Source organism: Vanessa atalanta, chromosome 22, assembly GCF_905147765.1.
Source record: "Vanessa atalanta chromosome 22, ilVanAtal1.2, whole genome shotgun sequence".
NCBI lineage: Eukaryota > Metazoa > Arthropoda > Insecta > Lepidoptera > Nymphalidae > Vanessa > Vanessa atalanta.
Window position 1 is genome coordinate 9,667,780 of NC_061892.1, and position 23,295 is coordinate 9,691,074.

At 33.5% G+C, this 23,295-nt stretch overlaps 1 protein-coding gene across 1 annotated transcript in view; it reads right to left on the reverse strand.

Moving 5' to 3' along the window:
* The window catches only part of LOC125072786 (retinal homeobox protein Rx1-like), a 39,996-nt gene that overhangs the window by 10,865 nt on the left and 5,836 nt on the right, over positions 1–23,295 (reverse strand). Inside the window, exon 2 of the mRNA XM_047683480.1 lies at positions 14,669–14,913. Coding sequence (XP_047539436.1) covers positions 14,669–14,913 — 245 coding nt within the window. The remainder of the gene's footprint in view (positions 1–14,668; positions 14,914–23,295) is intronic.

The window sequence follows — 23,295 nt, forward strand, 5'->3', positions numbered from 1 at the left end:
GAAGAGTTTATTTTCTGTAGTTGCACCAAACTGGTTAAAAAACAATTCTATAAACACCTTAAAAATATTAAAGATTCTTTAATAGTAGGATATCAGGTAAGTGGTACCTACATCTACGTAAACTAGCAAAGGTCATAAATAAGACTTAACTGATGTACATGGTGTGTGACCTTACCCCTCGGATGGTTCTACGATGTACAAAAAATATATAATTGAAGTCATAAAATGTAGCATCTACCAGGAACGCATAGAGCCGCAAGAGGTCGAGCGTCCCCTGCAATTAAACGGCAATATCTTTGTACAAATTCAATAAGAGCGCGCGCAAACATTGCGTCACCCCCTCGTTATGAACTGCACAGGGTTACCAGGCGTATATTTCATTCATACTATGAAAAATAACAAATATTGTCTTTATGAAAAAAAAAAGTTTAATATTATTATAAAATTCATAATTAATAAATAATAATCAAATTTTACTTTCTCATGGGAAAATAAAATTTTGAAATAATTTAAAAAAATATCATTTTTATATGTAATTAACTAGCCTTTATGAATGAATACGTTTTAAACACAGCCTACGTCACATTTGTTCTTAAATAAAATAGACAGGTGATATAATTAGTTGTTTCTGCCAACGCATGACGAAATCATTTTAAACTTTCACAGATCGCAGATACCGATATGTATCAACAAAGTAAAAACCTTAAAATTTAATTAAAATTTCAAGGTCAAATTGAAGTGCAAGATTCTTTTACGTACTTAACGAATTTCACGCAAAAAGGTTGAGTCGCTTACTGAGTTGTATAAGTTGTATTTTTGATTACGATCTACTTGTTAGTGGCAGCCCTATTCTGTATTTTTGTTTGCGGCCCGTGATCGCGAGGTAATAGGAGCACTATTAACTTGTGCACGCGGCTTTATTTGCGGGGGCCGCTCTCGCCCACTTTGTATGCTAATTGTAAGTTTGTTAGCTCGAGAGTCTGCATAGACGCGTTTATTACATTGATTTTTATGACTAAAGACTGTGTTGATGAAATCATTTCATTATAAATATATATCACAGATTAAGTTGTTTTTATGTGTAAATTTTACTCAAAATTTTCGTTTTTCATCAAATGTGCGAGAGGCACTATATAATTGCCTTTACCTGCTTGCTACTTACGGATCAGTACGATTAACGGATAGTATGATAAATGTATGATAATGAAATACACTATTGTTAATATAAATAATTGTAAACTTAAAGTCAATTTATTATAAGGAATTGCTTTTTTTAAATATACCGCTATAAATGACTTAGCACACGAGTAGAAACGTCAGTCAATTATCTAATTGGGATTCAATACAAATCGTTGAATAAATATGCATCAGTTTTGTTTTTGGGTGACGCAATTGCGACTAGACTAAAAAGCGACGCGCTCTTCTCTGCGTTAAAAATATAACAGTTTAACGAAACGATCGACAAAACAATTGCTCAACAAAAACATGACTGCAAATATTATTCAATTAGCTAAATATATTTTTTTAATCTGTCAACATATTTTTACTTTACTTTGTAATAAAATCGAATGTTTTTTTTTTTCAATTCTCGTTAAAGCTTAATCGACAAAGTTATTGAATTGTACACGTAGGTAGTTAGCTTCGGTCGCAAGCAATCAGAATCGGAAACAAATTACATGGAGGAGTCGTTAGCTAACATCGTGTTTGTAAGACGATTTACGTATTAAAGGGTCCGGTATGAATATTTTTGTGCAAAAAATAAATGTTTTATTTTATTTATTGACAAGTATCCGAATATCCCCCACCATACACCTATGTATGGTGGGGGCAGATGTTACGCTAGGTTCTTTTACGTAGGTACCACTGACGAATTGTATGCAAGATTTCGTAAAGACCAATTGACTAGTTAAGATATAAAGGTGTGACAGACACACTCATTTTCGCATTTATATACTTAGTTTGGATTATCCGACATGATTTAGACTAAAAACATCTTCGTGCTAAAATGCAATCGTCTTTTAATCGTACCCTATGCTGCAGCGCAGTGGGGATAAAATCTTAATTCTCCCCATATAAAGTCGGTAAGTAGCTAACTAATAATAAATAAATAAATAAAATAAAACCAAATTTATACCGTTCATAGTTCGTTCTTTAAATAGTGATTAAAATCTACAATGAAATTCAATAACACGCTCAATAAAACTTTACGTCGAACCAAAAATCCATTTGTCAGTTTCAAGCTCGTCAAAACAAACAATTAGTTTAAAATAAATAAAGGAACTAATTAAACCGCTCCGCAGCGCTGAATTAATTACGCCAACGAATCATCTGTTAATTGCGTAATTACGAACATTACTACGGCTCCGCGTTTCGTTACCAGACTGTGGAAGGGAAGAAAAATCTTAGTTTTACAAAGGAATAACTTGACTACTTTTACGTTTTATTGAAGTGAAGCTTCTTACGCGGCGATTTGATACATGACAGTACAATTGTATGATTGCGTTAGGGTTACGCACATTGCGTTACACGTGAAAGAAGAGAGATGCGACGTAGAGTGAAAGAGAAAGAGAGTTACCTATATATTTTAAGTAGTTTCAGTTCTTTGACCATAATGTTTCAATGCGGAGTGGTGGATACGAATTAAGCACATGAAAATCAGTGGTAGGTTCTCGCTTGGGTTTGAAACCGCAATCATTGTTTAGGGTGTGTGGGGTGATAAATCTTCTTATTTACCCGACCCGGAGATCGAACCCTGAATGGGATATGCAGTCTCGTAAACAAGCCAGACCATCGAGCAGTCAAGTCTATGTATCATATGAATAAAATTTCCCGTATTTTCGAAATGATACGCGTGTTTAATAAAGCTTAAACCGTTTTTACTCATTGTATTTTCAGCAGGGAACTCCGAAAGCAATCAAATAAACTCGCAGACAAATTAATTACTCGTTCGCCACAAACAGCACTCGTTTTGTTGTGCTTACAGAGCGACCAGTTCCTTTTTTTAGTTCGCATTTTCAAGGTAAACGTTTTAAGGTAATGAAACTTTGGATACAAATGCACAAAGTTTAAGTTATATTGTAACATAGTTCCACGAAACAACATACTTGTACATACTTTGTACATGTAAAATTATCGATGGCACTTCCAGTATCATAAACAGATTATATTTTAAAAAGAAACATATTTTCTTTGTTAGGGCTCACTTTTGTTATCTAAGAAACTCATCAGTGTTGCATGTCAGTTACTCACTCAGTTACGGTTAGTTTGATTGAGTATATAGTAATTTAATATATAAAAAAATACAATATTTTTACCCGTTACTTATGCTATATTGTATGTATGTATTATTTTATATTTCAATATATTAGCTTGCAGTGTATTTCTGTGCTCCTGTAATGAAGGTTAGTGAACCAGTGTAATTACAGGCCTCATTCCGGCAACGTGCAAAGCCGAGGTGCTATCTCGCGAGGTGGTCCTTTACGTACCAAATCTCATTACTCAGTGACAATAGCAATAGACAACCGGATGGAAATGATATAACACGTCTGCTACCCATGGGCGATACGAACGATACAGGCAAATCCGAAGACTATCAAAAATCAACTGATTTGCTTCTTAAAATAAAGTATAATAAAATGTATTTATACAGTTTCGATACAGTGACAGGAACATTACAAACGAAAGTTCCAAACAATAAATAAACATGCGAAAATGCAAAAGTCGCCGATCCACGTGTCGGTCTCGTGTCGACCTTATGTCGGTCACGTGTTCGTCTCTAATTGGCCGCGTCGCAACCGCCAATCCACGCAACAGTATTCGGTTACATCATAATGAGTTTGGAGTTTAACTATTACTTACACGAGACAGATGGAGAAATTACTTCTGATACAGACGTACAGATTATTATACTTAATGTTATTTAGAATATTGTTAATAATTTGTATTATTATTTTTGATATACTTCATTACGGTTCTGAACAGTCTTTCGTTATTTTTTGTTTTCGATAAACAAAAACCGCCGTAGGTAGCTAAAATGAATTATTAATATATTTTGTATTAAGATTTTTTTTAATGTTTATTTTACACGTAAAATTTTAGATGACTTCAATCACAAACTTCCTGACCAAAGAGGTGCGTTAAGTACGACGGCACCCCACAACTACATCTTAACATGTGCCATGTCCAAATAGCCGGTTCAAAAATAATATGTAATCATAAGCGACACATTTCACGCATCTTAATATTTATCATAGTAAAAAAATAGTCAATTTATCAATATCTGCAGACCGTAGGTTTCTTTTATGGTAAGGGGCTGAGCAGTAGCCCAACCAGCCTGAGTAGCTAACGGATATAATGAATGCGAATGAAACGCCTAGGCAAGGTTCTTATATACCTACTAATTATCCTCACTTCCTACGGATAAAATTCGCACAAAGTTACCCTTCAGTTCAAACTCTCAAAGTTGAAATTACCAAAAATCCCTTTTGCAGCTGCTTACTTTATAATTTAAGTCAATATTCCAAATTTCAGCTTCTTAAGCTCTGAAACTGTAGCTGTGATTTGATAATTAGTGAGGACAAAGTATGACTTTCAAACTACAATATAGAAGGAACATTTTAAGTGGTTGAGGCAAATCGATTCTCTTCCATTTTTGGAATAGTTTTAAACCATTTGTCCGAAATATTGACGAAACGATACTTTTTCAACGAAAGTGAAATTAAATCCGCAAATAGATCAAAATACGGATAGTTAGTATAAAGGAGCCGGCTGTGTCGTCCTTCCGAGGCAAGCATTATAATCCGACTTATATATAATAGTAGGAATCCGATACCCGATAGTAAGAAACCAGGAGCTCACTAACAGTGTCGAATAACACTAGAATACCAGACACAATGAGACTTTCAATATAACTTATTTCAATAATCATAAAGTTACAAATTGAACAACAAACATGTCTCAATAAACTGGACCATGCTCTTAAAATTGTCATGAATTCTTAATTTTTAAATAAGATTTTAAAAACGTATTTTGAATCTTTCATAACTAGACATAAAGGTGAAATTTAACTAAGAAATAAATTGTTAAAAATAGTTTTAAATCTTTAGGCCAATTTAGTATATCATAGTAAATAAACCGTGGACCTTATGATTTAGAAAATAAAGTCCATTTTATAATATATAAATGTTCTCGGCTAATGGTTTCTTAATCTTTATAAAGCGCCGACACTCAACACCGAATTGAATAGTAGGTATTGAATTGGCCGCTGCGTTGAATTCAGTTGAATAGTTGTCAAATTAGACGGATAATCTGTTTGTGCGCATGCGCAGGCCGCCATTGTTGTACAACAAAATGGCAATATTGGCGCTAAATACTTTAACATTTAAATATATATGAAATTCACGTAGTCGTTAACGTAAACAACCTAATTCATAGATCTAACGAAGGTATTGCAAATTTGAATATATAAACATACTTAAAAACTCCAACTCCAATGTGTGTCATGTAGGTTTGCCACTAAAAACAGTGTCACAATCTCGTCCAGCTTAAATTATTTTTAGATCATAAATAACTATTTTAGCTGGAACTATTTGTTTATTTTATTTTATTTTCAACAGAACAACCAACAGTAGATACAATAACGAATCAAAAAATAAAAACATTTCAAAATTATCTTGGCAAATGTTCTACTATTTATAAGAAGTCTCACCATCCACTATCACATTTGCATATGTATTAAAAATATAAATTAAATATTATCAATGATTAGAAATAAGAATTAAATTAACATTAACATTTTTTAACTATAATAAATAATAATTAATAAAAACAATGACACCAAATAATGATATAGTTATACGTTTCTCAATAAATGGTCGTTTTCAATGCAGAAATAATCAATGTAATATGACTTAATGCGTTCTTATTAACATTTCAGAAACATATTTTTTATTAGTGGCAGATTTGTTAGCACTCAACAGTCAATATGAATGTCTAAAATAAAGTCAGTCTGAAATGAACTTCTAAAGTGAAAAAACACTTCCGAGTATTTTTTATGTAATAGTTATACGGACGGGCAAATGTACCACCTGATGGTAAGTAGTCACCACCGCCCATGGACATTAGCGCTGTCAGAAATAATAGAAAATCCTTACATCAAACCAATGCGCCACTAACCTTGGGAACTAAGATAATACGTCGCGTGTTTCAAACCGGAACTCAACAAATCAAGAATACTAAGTATTGCTGTTTGACGGTAGAATATCTGATGAGTCCGTGGTACCCAGATGGGCTTGCACAAAGCCCTACCACCAAGTCTTACTTACCTTGTTAAAAATGTGTAAAATAATCCCCGCAAAATAAGTTCACATGTCTTGTTCAGACTACGCCCTGCGATCTTTCAAGTACCTAGAGGTAATTTATATAAAAATAAGAAAACCATACATACCTGTTTATTTAGTTGAAGCGAAATTCGCGAAATTCCCATAACAGTTCTGTAATAAAAACTATCAAAACGGAAATATCAAGTTTGGAGTTCCGCCGGCGTTCGTAATCTACACCGACATGATACGTACGGAACCTACAATTAATATTCGAGGTAATTCAGACATACTCTTTGTTGAGCCGACCAAGTAACTCAGACCCTGGATACCGCCCGATTCCATTTAAAAAGGCTCCTTTCAAATGTCAGCGGTAATGGTCGGTTATTTTATATGGAGTAATTGAATTACCCTTATATTAGGCAGTTTCCTGTTTTATTTTTTAAAGGTTTTTTATACAGGAAGGAGCCGTCAAATTTTAATCAAATTATTATTTAACAATGCAAGTTATGATTCGGTCTATTGATGTGATCCGCCATTGATTAGTGCCATAATGCACGGTATTAACGCTTTTATATGATTATAGTTTTTTTTATTGAGAATCGGGTTAAGACGTTATTTTTTTTTTAATTGTTACTTTTGTGATTAAAATTATATTATTTATTAGTTTGTTGTCACGTGATCGGAACCGTTTCTATTAAAAGTACTTAATTCATTTCTGAATTCGAACATGGCACCTAATCCCGAGACTATCCCGCACAAGAGATATTAGGTATAATAGTGATTTACTTGGTGGTTTGACTTTTTTCAAGCCGGTCTAGGTAGGAACCACCCACTCATCAGATATTCTTCCGCCGATTCGCAATACAACTTTTGTCGTCTCAAGAAGACGATAAGGAGGGTGAACGAGTTTAACTTCAGCACAAGGAACGTAACGTGTTAGTTCCCGAGATTGGCCGCGCATTGGAATGTTTAATACTTCTTACAGCTCTAATGTCTGTAGGCGGTGGTGACCACTTAGATAACATTGGGCGGCCCATTTGCTCGTTCGAAAAAAAATAGTGTACCACTATGTGCACAGTGCAGCCCCTTACTAACCTAACTAAGAGTATAAAATTCAAATTTGTCGATATTTCGCAACGACGAGATATACATAGGTACTCAGGCCTCGAGAATTAAACGTGAGACGTCGGGAGCTGCAGCTCTGTAAGTTTACCACTAAACTAACGAGTCGAGCCATTAAAGTAAACTACGTCAAATTGAATAGATATTTACTAAGAAAATATAAATCAATTTTAGGGTAATTTTATTTATCATTCAAGTGTCGTCACGGAAATAAGCGGGTAAGACTCGTGAGACATCCAGCATGGAAGCGATTCGATACGGTTCAACCTCAATAGTCATTTCTCAGACGAAACTATATGGAATTGACGCTCTTAACGTAATGTCTATAAAGATCACAATACCGTGAGCCAATTTTACTTTCAGCTCGTCGCTACATATTCCCAGCCACTGAGCGTTGCAATAAATAATGTATACTGTATTAGTTCTTGTGTTGAAGAAAGTAAAAGTCAAATTTCTTTGCAATGTTTTAGCAAATGTGTAGGATGTATATCATTTTACTTCCTTAGGGTGAAATGTTATGGGGTGTGATACGTCTTTTTTCGCCTGTTTATGAGGGTAATGAAGAGGGTTATTTATACTTAAGCTTTTGATCCGTAAGAAAGGGTCCTAGGTTCAATTTGTTTGTTGATTATTCTGTCATAAATTCATCTGAGGCTATTTACCTGAATTTATGTTTTAGCCGATTATTATACAAGATTCTTTATTGTCTTTATTATAAGTACTATGAAATTAATAAGTTCCACTGACAACCGTAGTAGGTGTATTAGCACATTAAAGTCTATTTTATAAATAGTTGAATGTTTTTTTACATATAAATTCCAAGTATAATTTCTTGGCTGTAAATAAATAATTGGTAAAGTTTGCAAGTCTTTAAATTAAAACATTTTGAGGAAAACTACTAGTGTTGGATGAAATTCTGGCCAATGAAAGCTACCCGCAGTGTAGCATCGTGGTGGAGGGCGCTCCAAACGTGGTAAGAAATGAATGACCTTGAACTAAATAATTATACAGGTTACTTTTTACGCACAAAATTAAAACATTTAAAAAAAACCATATGTAGGTACATACATTTGTAGACTCCTTCATTGGTCTACTGGCTATATATAGGATAGCAGATCCTGAGGTTCTTAGTTCAAATATAAGATTGCGCCGAGTAATTGAGTTTTGCCGTCAAAAAATTATCTGTAACTTAGAAAAGCAAAATGAAGCCATTTTTTTGCGCCTGAACCCTTACATTGAATTTCATAGTGATTCGTAAGAATGGAGAAGAAACGTCTTAATCTTCTATCAAAATAATATTTATTCTGAAAAGTTTATTTACCGTCAATGTGTGTGTGTGTGTGAGAGTAATTGTTAATAGTTGTGTATGTAGTATTTACAATATAATGTAATCATGTATGTCCATATATTCAGAGCGGGTGACGGCAAACTCGGCGCTCTTAACTGAATTATATCGGTTCATGCCCAAACAAAGATCTTACGATACTAGATAAGACAGTCTCGTCATATGACTGACACAGAAATTTGAGACTACCATGACATGTTAAAATGTAGCCTGTGATAACATTTCAACAGACATGTATTTAACAACGTCGTTTGTTTTGAAAATTTTGTATCTAATTAAAATTTTATGTCTGGCTTCTATATTTATTGTCTTATATACTTAAAGAAATATGGCCGTTATGGGATAACCAGCAGATAGTTGAATAATATAAAACAACGATCTATATAGTATACGTAGAAAGTATTAGAAGAGGGCTTGAAGGCTATGGTAATGGATTAGTATTATAACGTCAATGCATGTCACATCCAGTAGCTTCAGATCTAGAACAAGCTCATAGGACTTAAGTTATAATAGAAATTAATAGCGCGCTAACACGTCGCGCGCTAATCGAGTCCGCGAGCTCTGTTAACTCATTACTCTGCAGTTTGTTGTTTTTATCCTACCGAGAAGAGAGGTGTACAATGTTTTATGTTACATTCATTTTTAATTTAAAAACATCAAAGTAATATAGCATTGAATATGTAGTCTGTATCGCATTACATATTAAAAAGAGCTTTATTAAAGTGATCGGCGACTTAAAGATACTCGATGGTAGGGCACTGTGCTAGCCCGTCTGGGTAGGTATCACCGCTCGTCATATATTCTAATAACAAACAGCAATATGGAGTTTTGTTGTGTTGCGGTTTGAAGGATTAAACAACCAGTTTAACTACAGGCACGATAAAATAACGTCTTAGTTCCCAAGCGGTGCATTGGCGATGTAAGGAGTGATCAATATTTATTTCAACGCATATGTCTAGAGATGGTAATGATCGTTTACTATCAGGTGGCAAAATTATCAGACATATATCGGATTGAAACAAATCCATCCCTTACATTATGTTATGTTACAGTGGCTCACTGACACTTAAACCGAAACACAAGAATATTAAGAATTACTGTTTAGCGGTAGAATAGGTAATGCATGGGCGGTATAAATGTGCTAGCAGAGAGTCCTATCATCAAGTATTATATACATAAGTCATTCTTTCTAAACAACCTTTGGAGTAAAGTAAGTAACTAATGCTTGGCTTATCAATGTCTAAATCAAAGTTATTAAATACTTATTCATACATCATTGCATATCATTTATTCGAACCGATCCCAGCCGGTAACAATGCTAATAACGAACCATTACTCTTGATACCGATCGACCCCATAATTACACTAAAAATGCCCATTGAAAACGATACCAAAGAAAAACATTCTTAACGCGCGAAACCGTCCGAAACAATGCGTTCACGCCAAACAAACATTATAAAACGTATTTTATTTCAACCCTACGGTGAAAAAAAACACAAATACACGCGAACGAGAACCGTAATGTAGTGGAATAAGGTCACATTTCCAGTGTCGTTAAGTTCTATACAGGGTGTTTCGTACAAAAACGTTTATTAGCGCATTTCTGTCGCAAGTCGAGCGTGCGAATGATAAGTGACAAGCAATTGAGGTGTAGGGGGAGCAAGTGTTTGCAGCTTTGGGGACATTGACGTTTTATTACTGTTAAAAGGTAGGGTGCTCTCTGGTCGAGATGTTTTTTTATGAATTTTAATTATATTAGCCTTACAGCGACATAAATATAATTACAAATTAATTCAATGTAACTAATAATATCTTTCTCTTAAAAATACATATAGGTATGTGTATTAAAGATGAACATGCTTCCAAACGATAACGTATGTCGTTTTTTTTAAAGTTTTCATAGTGTACAGTATGTTCTAAATATCCTTGATCACCATATTATTACCTTTATTTATTGTAAATTTAATGAATACAATAAATTATTTAATTAAATTCTTAGTTTATAGATTAAGAATACGTAATATTAGTTTATCTGTTGACTACCGCGTGTAAAATTTGTCTTAAATTAAACATATATTATGGTAACCCTAATTCAATAGTGCGTTAAATGTAGCCAATTCGATTACTATCGCGATTCTATTGTGCTTTAATACACTCAAAAGATACAATACAATTTGTATCGAACAAACTATAAGGATTTTAAAAGACATTATAATTACTATTTATAATTTCAATGTTATTTTACTACACGGACTAAAAGTCTAGAGTCAAAATAAAATTATTTATTCAAAGTATTTATTAATTATTCGCTTTTATCAGTTTGGAAATAAACACCTCAGACTTCAGGAGAACGAGTGGACGAAACTAAGCGGGATAATTTCTATTTTGTTTTCCAAGGTTGGCAAAGAATTGATAGAAAATTTGGTTATATGATCAAAGTTTATATTCAAGGGTGGCGCACTATTACACGATACAGTTATTACACAATTCCACTCGCCCTTCACAATGAAAAAAGATGAATGACTTGGCAAGGGAATGAAAAAGAAAAAATGTATAATTACTGCCTAGCTTATCAGTCATCGAATCCAAAATATTAAATGTATTTGAAGTGAAACCTCTTTGGACGTCATAAATTTATATTCATATTCATTTATTCTCTTACTTATTTATAATTACACTAAAAACTATTTTAACTATACTAACGTAAAAATGCCAACAAAAAAAAGCTCACCGGTTTCTTTTGGTAATTTTCGTTATTTACAATTTTCAATATGATAAAGAAATAGACGAATAATGCAATTAATTAAGATTTCAGTGCAACGTTTCAATATGTAACGTTACGACATGAAACGTTTCTGACGTTGAATTATATGTTAACATTTGATTATTATACAATCAAACGACTGTTCATTCATTCGCGTCAGACTTACATTCAATTGTTCACTTCAAGAGGTCACGGATCTGCAGTTAACAATACAATACGTGTGAGTGACTCCATTCAGCTGAGCTCTATTGTCACAGTAGATATAGATAAAGATAAGATAAGTGCTTAATAGCTTGTATTATGCGGGGTAGTAACGGAAAAACAGCGGGATGATGTGATTGAAATGTGTAACAACATTCGTTTAGTTTTCAAGTACTTTCTACTTTAATATATAAAAGACTAGATGTCGCCCGCACGTTTTAGGAATTGGTCCGGCGTCAGGTCTAAAAAGGCCTATGTTCTTCCTTGGGTTCAAGCTAGCTTCATACCAAAGGTAATCAAATTCGTTTCAGTGGTTTGGCTGTGAAGATTAGAGTAAGCAACTCTTTATAATATCTTATCTAAGATATAATCGCAGAATTCTTACAAAATATTTAATATAAAAGTTTTATTATAATTCATCAGTTCCAGCAGTTATACTGTATAGCATCTTAGATATCTTGTTTGGCCCCTCGGAGACAGTGTATGTGTATTAGAGATCTTCTAGTATTACCAGTGTCAGGTGGTAGTGACCACTGACCATCTGGTAATTCAAACTCAAAACTCAAACTGAAATTCCTTTATTCAATATAGAAGCATTACACTTACTTATTGATTGTTAAATTAAACCCTACCAAAATAGGCAGTGAATTCTTTTTTTTTTCTTACGGAAATAGAATACCTAAAAAAATCACATTAATTCCATTTTTGCATCTATTAGTACCAACTATTCAAATATCAATTATGAAAAAGAAAATTTATTGGTGGTAGAATTTAACTAACCTTAGACTTCAAAATACAATAGTGTATAAACTGACATAGTACTATATATTCAAAGGCGTCAATATCAAAATATAGTTGGATATGAGTAGTTAAGGACGGGCGACGTCGGACGCGACCGGTAATTCGCTTAAACCCGCGCTTGCTTGCGTATCAACACTACTATACTGACTTCCATAGCACCGTCTAGCGAATACTCAGCTTTAAAGCGCTATCACTTTAACAGAGGTTGTTTATTGCAGATATAACGTCCAGCTACGTGAGACTTAACTTTTCAATCAATATTTTTTTTATTATATTACAAAAAAAGCTTTATTAAATTAGGGGCTATTAAACTCAAGATTTTTTATTGAAGCGACAATTTGGAAGTTGTTGATTATCAAATCGTCAATTTAATTGTATTGAGTTAACATATGCTATGTTAATGAATTGGTGGAATAGAGCATATACTAAGTTTCCTCCCGGTTTTTTTCCCGGTTTGAACCGGTAGACGCTTTAGCTTTAGTATTGTATTTAGTAAGATTCTGATTACTCACTCCGTCTTCTTAAAAATTACAAACGGCTACCATTAAATAAAACAATAAACATGTTTCAAATACGATTTTGCTATTAACTGTAGCCGACTATTAATGAATATCGAATGAAGTCACTGCAAGCATTTAAAATTCAAATAACACTTTCAGCATCTGTTCATCGATACAATGATCTTACTTTTATTGAGTAAAATAAACGAGAAACAGAACATTAAGCAACAGACATAGAATACAACGTTCATTGAAGAGCTGAAGTAATCACCGAAGTAATTGTTAATACTACCCTCGCTTAAAAACCGAGCGAAAACATCTTTTCCGCCGTAATTGAGACATTAACGGGAACGGGTAATTTGGCGCCGAGTTCAGACAGCGATGACCGTCACGAGAGCGCTAGGGGCGCTAATTGAAACTATCAGCCGGTTAAGAAATTGATGAATTGCGGACAAACGATATAATTAGCTGTAATATACGTGCACAATTCGAAAATCTGGAAAAATAGGTTCAATGAAGCTTGTCATCAGAAGTCTGCCAACAGCTATTCAGATTTTAAACAGCAATAATTTCTAATGCTGTAGGTTGGTTTGAAAATGAAATATTAGCTTATGGTACGATTACCATTAGAACTAGGAAACCTATCATTTCGTGGTGGGCGGCAAAAATCGTGTTAGTAGTGGTTTAGATTTCTTACAGTGTCAGCTTTATATTGCCGAAAGCAAATACCTAAAGTATAAAGGAAAATCTTGACTACATTATTATAAGAGATAATAAAATAGGGAATTAAATAAAATGAAACCTATTTGGACGTATGTTATAACGATCGTGGCTACGATTGAAATTTAAAATTAAATAATAAAATAGTTGAACTGTTAAACGGTAAGAAGATATGAGTACAAAACAAGCTTCTCCGAACAGTGCCAACAATACTTACAATGGCCGTCTCGCACCGTTGCTAGTTAATCTTTGCAATAGCGTTGCAAAATGACACGTTTTCCCATCAAAAACATTCGTAACCCTTTATTAACTACCAGATTAGCTACAACCGCATCATTTGACAAAGGTCCCAACCGCGAAATGCGTTTTGATTAAGCTTTTTGGCAATGGGATAAAATCTAAATTGGCTTGAAATTTTTCATTTTTGACGATGTCCCAAGGAAGCAATTAGGTCACGTCCAGAGTAAAATGATCCCTCCGATCACGTTTAGGCCCTATAGACAATTTCTATGAGATGGGGTCCCGTAGCTCTCGTAATGCTGGTGTTGGTTTGACATATGTTCGTCTTTCGTATAGGGGATTGAGTGACATAAGCCCCTTGGGTTCATTATAGGCCCTTACCCTTCCAGGCAATTCTATTTGCGAACTTCACATTTCACTTAATAAAGGGCGATATTATTTAGTTCCGCTTTTTGTATGTTAAATGGTTTGAAGGATATTCGAAATTAATATATATTGTGCTGCGCTTAGTTTGTTAACACTGAATTTCAATAGTCAATTATTATTACTAACAATTAAATCGAACAAAAAATTTGAGTACGAAACTTGTGTTGAAATATGATGGCCATATTTTTTGTTTACAAATCTGTGATATTATTGGTATCATAAAACTTACCTGAACTCTGACTTCAGGCAAGTTGACTTTCATCGCGAGTTCCTCCCGCGAGTATACGTCTGGGTAGTGGCTCTTTTCGAAAGCTCGCTCCAGCTCATGCAGCTGGTAGGTGGTAAACGTTGTGCGGTTCCTGCGATGTTTCTTTTTATCCGCTGCGGAACCTGGACGAGGCGCGTCATCGTCACTCGCTGACTTATCATCTACCGGTGCTTGGAAACCATCATTGCTATTGCATGAACCTTCACCTGGAAAGATGAATTAAGTTGAAAATTATGCATAATTAAATTTCTTAGGGATTTTTAATATATATTATTGAAATAAATTGTATTTCTTATGTATAAGATTTTAAATTAACATGGTTATTTTTATTACTAACAGTGTTACGAGACTCTCGTGGACAAGACATTCGTAGAGAATTTCGAAATATCGAGCTCCACCAAATAAAAATAAAAAAACATGGTAAATATCCCGTTTTAAATACTGTTAGTAAATTCTTATGTATTTGAGTACTTTATTTATTTTCACAAAACAATTGTTTTGTACAAAATGCAGCGTTAATCTATATATGCATTCTCAGTCAACTTTTGATATCACAATATACATAAATGCTTAAAACATATAATATATAAGTTATATATTTAGTTGATGTGATTGAACGCGTTAGCTGGATCTATCAGAACGAATAAAAAGACAGTTGATTGATGAAAGAACTAATCTGGACGCTGAAGGCAGGAATTATATTATGTATTGAATATACAAAGCCCTGCTATGTATTTTTAACGCGTCTACGACTACCAGGCATAGCTTACTAACCGCTAATATATACAAATTAGGCATTATATATATAAACATTATTGCATTCGTAAAGGGAAAAAAACAGTCTGTAAATTTCCCACTGCTGGACTAAGTCCTCCTCTGCCGTTTGGGAGAAGGTTTGGAGCTTATACTATTGAATTTAATACTCAAGGTGCAGAATTTAATTGGCAATAAGCTCATGCAGTTGCCTACCGGGGTTTGAACTCACTATCCTCGGTAATAAGTGAACAAGTTTTGCGGAAAATATATATGTAATGTATGCAAATGACTTAACTAAGCTAATAACGAATTATTCTATGATATATTTATATTCAATATGTATGTATATACCTAATTAAGACAACGACCACAGTCCCTCGTATCTTTGTTGACACTAAAAGGCTGTAGGTAAATGTAATTAGCATCAAAGATTGTAACTGTGATTTTAATTATGTTACTTAGTAAATTTTCTTTCAAGTTCTCGGTATAATTTACTCGTCGAACCGGTGGCAGCTTAACGTTGATTTTAATCTATTAGCATGACGATTCAAAATAGCTCATTGGAGGTTATTCGAATAAAGTATTTATTCATATATAAATCAAATCAAATCAATTTCATTCAAGTAAACTTCACAATGAAGCGTTTTGAATCGTCGATATTTAAATAATACCACCGTTTCAGAAAAGCAGCCACCAGCGAGAAGAAACGGCAAGAAACTCGCATAGTTGCTCTTTTCAAATAAACAGCGTATATAATATAACCTAAACCTAAGCGCTTTTTCTAAAAAGTATTCGTTTATTGAATAATAACATTTATTTATGAATTTAGTCTTATACTCGTCTTATAATCTAGAATTTAGAATTAATACTTTTGTATATTGTTCTGTATAAACATTATATTATCATAAATATATTATTAATACACATATCTCTAAAATTTTTCGTGGAATCATGTCCAAGGGCTAATATTGTAAATAAAGATTTTTAAATAGGATATCTGATGGTAAAAGGTTACTATCCCCTGTAGACATGACATTGTTAGAAATATTAACCATCCCTTACATCGCCAATACCTCAACAACCTAGGAACTGAAAAACTAAGATGTTCGTGGCCGTAGTTATACTGGCTCAATCATCCTAAAAACCGATACACTATATAAAAATAATACTAAGATTTATTGTTTTGGTCGTAAAATATGTGTTGAGTTGGTGATTACGCTTTACCAAGTGAAGTATACTTTGATTTTGATCTGATATGTATATAAGTTAGACGTATTGATTGTGACTGCGAGATGTTAATTGTAATGCTATATAAGATATATATTTTTAATACGATTTGATAAACTAACAACATTACATAGATTTTATTCCAAAAAAATAAATCAATACGCATCGAGATATAAACATACAAAATAAAGGTCACGAGAGAATTCAAGACAAATAATCTATTATTAAGTTGGAGCAATAAAAGTCTCAGCGAGAAATGTTTGATTATAGTGTACCAGCTGTTGTCAGTGAATGGTCTGCAATTAAGGGCGCACTATAAATCAAACAGCGCAATTGTTTGCGTATGTTAATCTAGATGCTAATGTATCTTCAACGATAATGCAATTATATTCAAATTTAGACTATTTGTGTTTCATACGCGATGTTAGAATCTGATATATGATTGTGTGTGTTGGTCGTAAACTCAGTGCTTTGATTGGACTTAATGTTTTATTCAAATTTCTTTATACAGCCATACAGTACTGGTTGGAAAATTGTAAACTGACACCGGTTAGAAAAACGAACTGCTTACATCCAAGACGAATGTGATGATTTTTTATCTTTTCTTTAAAAACTCATTACAATTATTATAAATGTAATTAAGGAAGAGATACGCTCGATTTAATTCTTAGTTATTGTCAATAAAATACCTAATTTTAAAACGTTTTGACGCGTCTGTCTCTGTCCGTTTGTCTGTTTCGCTTTCCTGACCACACTACTGAAACTGATTTCGATGAAATTCAAGAAACAGGCTAATTTTTAATACCGACGACTTGAAAATCAACCCCTGCAATGCAAGCGGCGTCGCGGGCGACGACTAGTTGTATTTATATACATAATAATAATAATAAACTAATATTTCAAGTTATCTTGAAATATTAGTTTTGAATGAATGAAAAACATTTGGCTTACAGAATACCTATCGATATCACACAAATATATCGTCGAGAAGAGCTCGATGCTTCCAATAATTCCTTGATAAATAAACTCGGTGAAACTCAGTGAAAATGAAATGATGAAGGTGACGGAACCAGATACCCTGGAATAACCAGCATTGGATGGCGATTGGGTGGTGATTGATCGATCGATTGGTTGATCAAAACTCATCATCATCATCATATGATTATGATCAGGCTGATGCCTATATTATAGTATTAGTCCACTGCTGGACATAGGCCTCCCCCAGGGCGCGCCACTGAGCCAAAACTGTAATAGTTTAAATAATATTTGAAATATTTCATAACTTTTTAAAACTTGTCAGTTTTGCATAGCACGGTGGTGGTAGGTTTTAGTACAGGTACTAACTTTATAATACTATTTAAGTTTCTATTTAATAGCAAGCAATATGAAAGACACCTAGCCGTTACAAGCATAAAATAATATCATGATTGAGTGAGAGGGCCTGTGTCTCACCCTGTGTTTAAAACGTAATGTATTTGTTAGTTATCTGTTATGACTAGTGTTTTGGCATCATAACTGCAGCACTCGTAACGCAAACACCGCGGCCGCTAGTTACGACTGCAGGCGGACATCAATTATTTACACAACTCGTAACTGTTTGCATGATGCGATACCGTTCCGACAGCGGTTTCCCATTTCATTACAATTTTCCCAGTCGTTGTAAATGTTGGTTTTACTTGTCGAATATTTGTGTAAAAAATTGAATACAATCAATTTGTTAATTCACGTCAAGGTACGGAACACTTTCCATGGTTTCTCAAACTTTTACTTTTATTACACGTTTTCAGGATTCATGTAATTAATAGAATTGTGAGACTAATAGCGCATCGAATCTAAATGTTGAATTTCACTAATTATAGATAACTTAGTTTACAAGTAATAAATAATGTCCCCTTAGGCAACGATCTCGATTCCTCGTGGCTTGGAGCTGATTCTGTCACACTGCTTGCAGCGTGGTTGTATAGTGGGCAGTTGATAGTTTACATGTTGCAGAACCTCAGGAAACATGGCGATACATGTGATATTTTTATTCATTGCGATTATTTAACCCAACGTGATAACTCTTAATCCAATTTTAAAATATTACTTTTGCTTATTGATTGTTGATAAAATAAGAACAAATATTAAATAATATCTCTGTAAATTTATTTTCTAATAATCATGAATCTGTTTTTAAGAATCTGTAGCTAATTATTCCAGTCAAGTTTGATTTGTGTTACTACATTATAAGTCTCAGTTAAACGTAAGTAAGAGTACTTAATTAACATACTCGTACGTTTCAAAATGTTTATCAATGTTAAAATATTAATACAATTCAACAACTTGATCGAATTATCTCACTCGAAACAGGATTAAATAAACATTTTAATTCAATAAAAAGAAATTGACATCACATGTCACTTGAAACACAGATTAGGCAAAACGAAATCTCAGTGACACAGTTGAAGCGTTTCAGATTGAGCGATCAAACGTCAAAACACAAATATATAACACTCCCTCACTCGTAACCGAACATCTCTAGTTGGAGCGAGATAGGTATATTAGATTACTCAAGATTACGACAGCGATAGAAAACAAATAAAAACATTATGGGCAACGCATTAAGATGTTTTACACTTATCGCGATACGATCGCTCGTCTCCTTTTTGTAATAATTATCGATAATCTGGTAACACTCGCGGCATCACCGCCATAATGGGCTCTTGTTTTTTTTCTCTGGCAACCCTAATCATGTGTCAGATTTGCCGTGTTGCTACATATTAAAGCTCTTCGGCATTAATGATTTTACAAATGGGTTCGTTATTTAATTTCTTTTTATTGGCACGACTTGAGACAAGTATGAAAATTAAGAATCATAACTCGTAAATACAATTAATGTGGCGCCCACGCTGGCTCTTTGAGTGAATTACAATTAGAGTGGCGCTAGTTCTGTAATATGATAAATATTTATGTACTACTACTTATATAATACGACTAATTTATGCTCGCGACCTCGCTTGCGTATATTTTAGATTATTACGAATTTCTCATTTTAGGATATGATTTTATTGCTACATCTCCGGCTCTCGTCATCGAAAAGAGTAAATACATAGTTTTTTTTTAAATCTGCATAAGCTTTGAAAAAGTTTCATCAAAATCAGTCGGTAGTTTTTACTAGATTTCCGCGCGATGTTTTCCTTAACCTACAGAAAATCATAAGCCCAAATTTAGCATATGAAAACTCATTGGTGAACAAAATCTTCTGTTAAAATGTTTCTCTAGCCCCTGAGCCATTTAAAAAATACGTTTTAAAATCGATTGTTACGATCAAATATTATTCAATGACCTGACTCCTTATTCTATAAAGTTATTTTTAAGATCGAGTCACACGACGAGTTCACAAAGCAACAACAAACAAATAACACGAATCGTAGCGCATAATTGCACCCGCACCGCCATTTTGCGCTCACATCGGAATAATCTAAAGCTTCATTAGTACTCGATTTGCGGTCCACAATCGATTCGGGCGCGATTACGTTGCGATTCGATTATCACGCCGACCACCGCTCATCCCGGCGGTAATGGCTCTGTGCTATACTTGAATGTATTGCTGCAGCTGAGTCGCAGTATTGTGCGTGATTGCTAATATGAATTAATTTATTTCAAATATATTAACATATATATATACTTATATACATGAAAATCCGACTTCACTCGCGTAAAATAAATACAACTAAACAAATATATATACTAAATATGGCCGCCAGTTTGTTATGTCGAAATATCTCGATTATACGAATTTTGCGGATATATGTTATCGACTAAAAAAAATATTTTTAACGATCTAAAATTGAGGATAGATTTCGATCGGGTCTATCGTAAACCTGCATAACATTATTAATATAGATAACCCATTATATATTCGATATATTTTAATATAATTTTAAAATTGAAGCTGAGATGGTCGGGCGATATAAATATCGGTCTTGAGTAATGACCCTGACTTCAAATCCGGGTATAAACATACTTACTATCATAGTTTTTATTTGCTTCGTATTAAGAAAACTTTTATATGTTTATTTGTCTGTTCGCTTTCAAATTACTTTTTACTTTTTACTTTTACTTACAAATTACTTTTTACTTTAACTGAAACACTATGAATGTAATAACAATGCAATGTACGTAGATATTTTATTTTATATAATTTTAGAATTACACGCGCTCATTTAAGCAGATATGAAAACGGTTAGTCGGGCAGTTTTTTTTCATTAATTTCTGTTGAAACAGAATATAGTATTTTATAATATTCGAAACTAAAAAAAAAAATACTACAAACCAATCCACTAACGGAATTGGAGCAACATGTTGGAAAATCTTAAAAGAAGTTTTGTTTTGGTTTTATTTTTATTTTAACAATAAACATTATACTTAACCAACTAAGCCTGCGACTCTGTTCGCTTGGAATTCAGTTCTTGACGGAAATTCTTCAAGTACTTGTATACAATTCCTTATCCAGATTACCTCCTAATTAAAGTGAAAAAGTAGCGTATACCGTTCTTGGGGTTTTGCTTGCTTCGCGTCAATTTTCACCAAAGTGTATTCAGAGGTTTAGCCATGAGAGTGCGTCAGAAAGACAGAATTACTATCACATTTATATTAGTACAGAAGTACGGATTAAAAATGCATAGAGTTTAAAAATTATTTACAGAGTGGTAAAATTAATATGATTAGATATGGCAAGTTCTTGTTCCTATATATTATTCGTTCCAATGAGCTTACATAATATAAAAATATTCAACGGACATTCCGATATAAGATCCAGTCGCGTCCTGTTGCTATAGTTTGATTAAAACAATGTCCCACTATAGTAACATAAGCTGAATTCAACTAATTTTACTTCCATAATTTCTAAATAAATATCAAAGGAAAGCGCTAATTAATACTAATTCGGTCAAACTGCTGTAATATTTAACAAGCTCAGTTAGTTTTCGTCGCACGCGAAGCCTTAAATACTTGGAAGGGAACGCAAGTTCAACATTTATTATTATAACTACATTTTATCCACGACCTTGCTTGATTGTATCTCCTTATAGCGACCGAAATGTCAAAATTATTTCTCGTGTGACATACGGAGCCATTGGATGATGAACTTTATGTTTTCCTGCCTCTTGCTTGCGGACTTCTGTGCAGATGTCTTCCGTCAATTAAACGTCAAAAATTTTGCAACTAGTTAGGAATTGTTCTGTATTGTATTAAGCAGAAAATTTATGTACATCTTTTAATAAAATATCGGCAAATGTTTTCATAAATTTTAAGTGTCATATGAATAATGTTATGCAATCTGTCTGTCCGTCTGTTCTATCGCTATATCTCGAAATCTAAAATACTCGTTACGTGAGTCTATCGGTGCTTACGTCAGTGTTTATAACGTGGCTTGTATATTTACTTTTATAAGAATTTTCCAAACGCTCGGGACCTTTTTTAGATCTCCAACAACGATAGGCGATAATACTAATTAATAATTTCACAGAAATTATACGAAATGGTGACCTTCAACGAGTACGTACAATAACGTTTATAGATACGTAACTTTTACACAATTAAATGTTTGTATGTCAACAATATTTTTCTTTATTTCTTTGATTGTTTTTACGTGGCTATTATGTAAGGTAAGGTCACGTTGAACGTTAGACATTTAGCAATAAAGTCCGTTTATGATATGAATGATGATATGGCTTTGTAACGCCATCTGCTTTGGACACATTATAGTGCACAAATATCTGTACGAACATATAAAAGGGAAATCCGACACGACCAGAAAAAGGCACAGGATTAATGGCTTTACGTGCTTTCCGAGGATACTGCCAGCCGCTTTGGCTATTTCCAGACTTTTGTGTGAGCCACTACTAGACAATACCGAAACATTAACAAAACATTTAAATACATAGTCTATAAAATAATATATAAATCACTCGAGAACAAAACACGTTATATAACTAGTATCAATATTAATAAATTAGAGTTTATAAAAGCAGGACATTTCGTTTTTGTAATTATATAAAACAGTACTTTCTTGTTTGTATAACGTCATCTAATGTTTTGTATAAAAGTATTATTAAATCGAGTTCTAAGTTACATAACCACATAAACACCGGAAGTATAACCCGTAGCGTCTCGTTCAATGAAAACGTCACGAGAAGTGCTTTGAGTAATATTATTTGCGCTGATAAAAGGATTATTTACGTCTTACACTTCGTATTAATAGATTTATCTCGACATGATCGCACCATGATACGAAAATATCTGTAAACTTATCTATCGGGGTAGTCTAAATGATGTGGCAAATAAAGATACCTAGTTTATTTATGGGTGGTTTTTTTTTAAATAGATAGGCGGACGCGCAATTGGACCATTTGATGGTAGGCCAACCTTGCAAACTAATATGTTATGTCTTGTGCCTATACACTGGCTCACTCAGCCTTTAAACTGGAACACAGCAACGCTAAGTATTGCTTCTTAGCGATAAAATATACGACGAGCGGCTGGTACCTATCCAGAGAGGTTATACAAAGCTTTAAAGCCCAAAACCTATAAAGGCCAAAAGCTTATAAAGCCCAAAACCACCA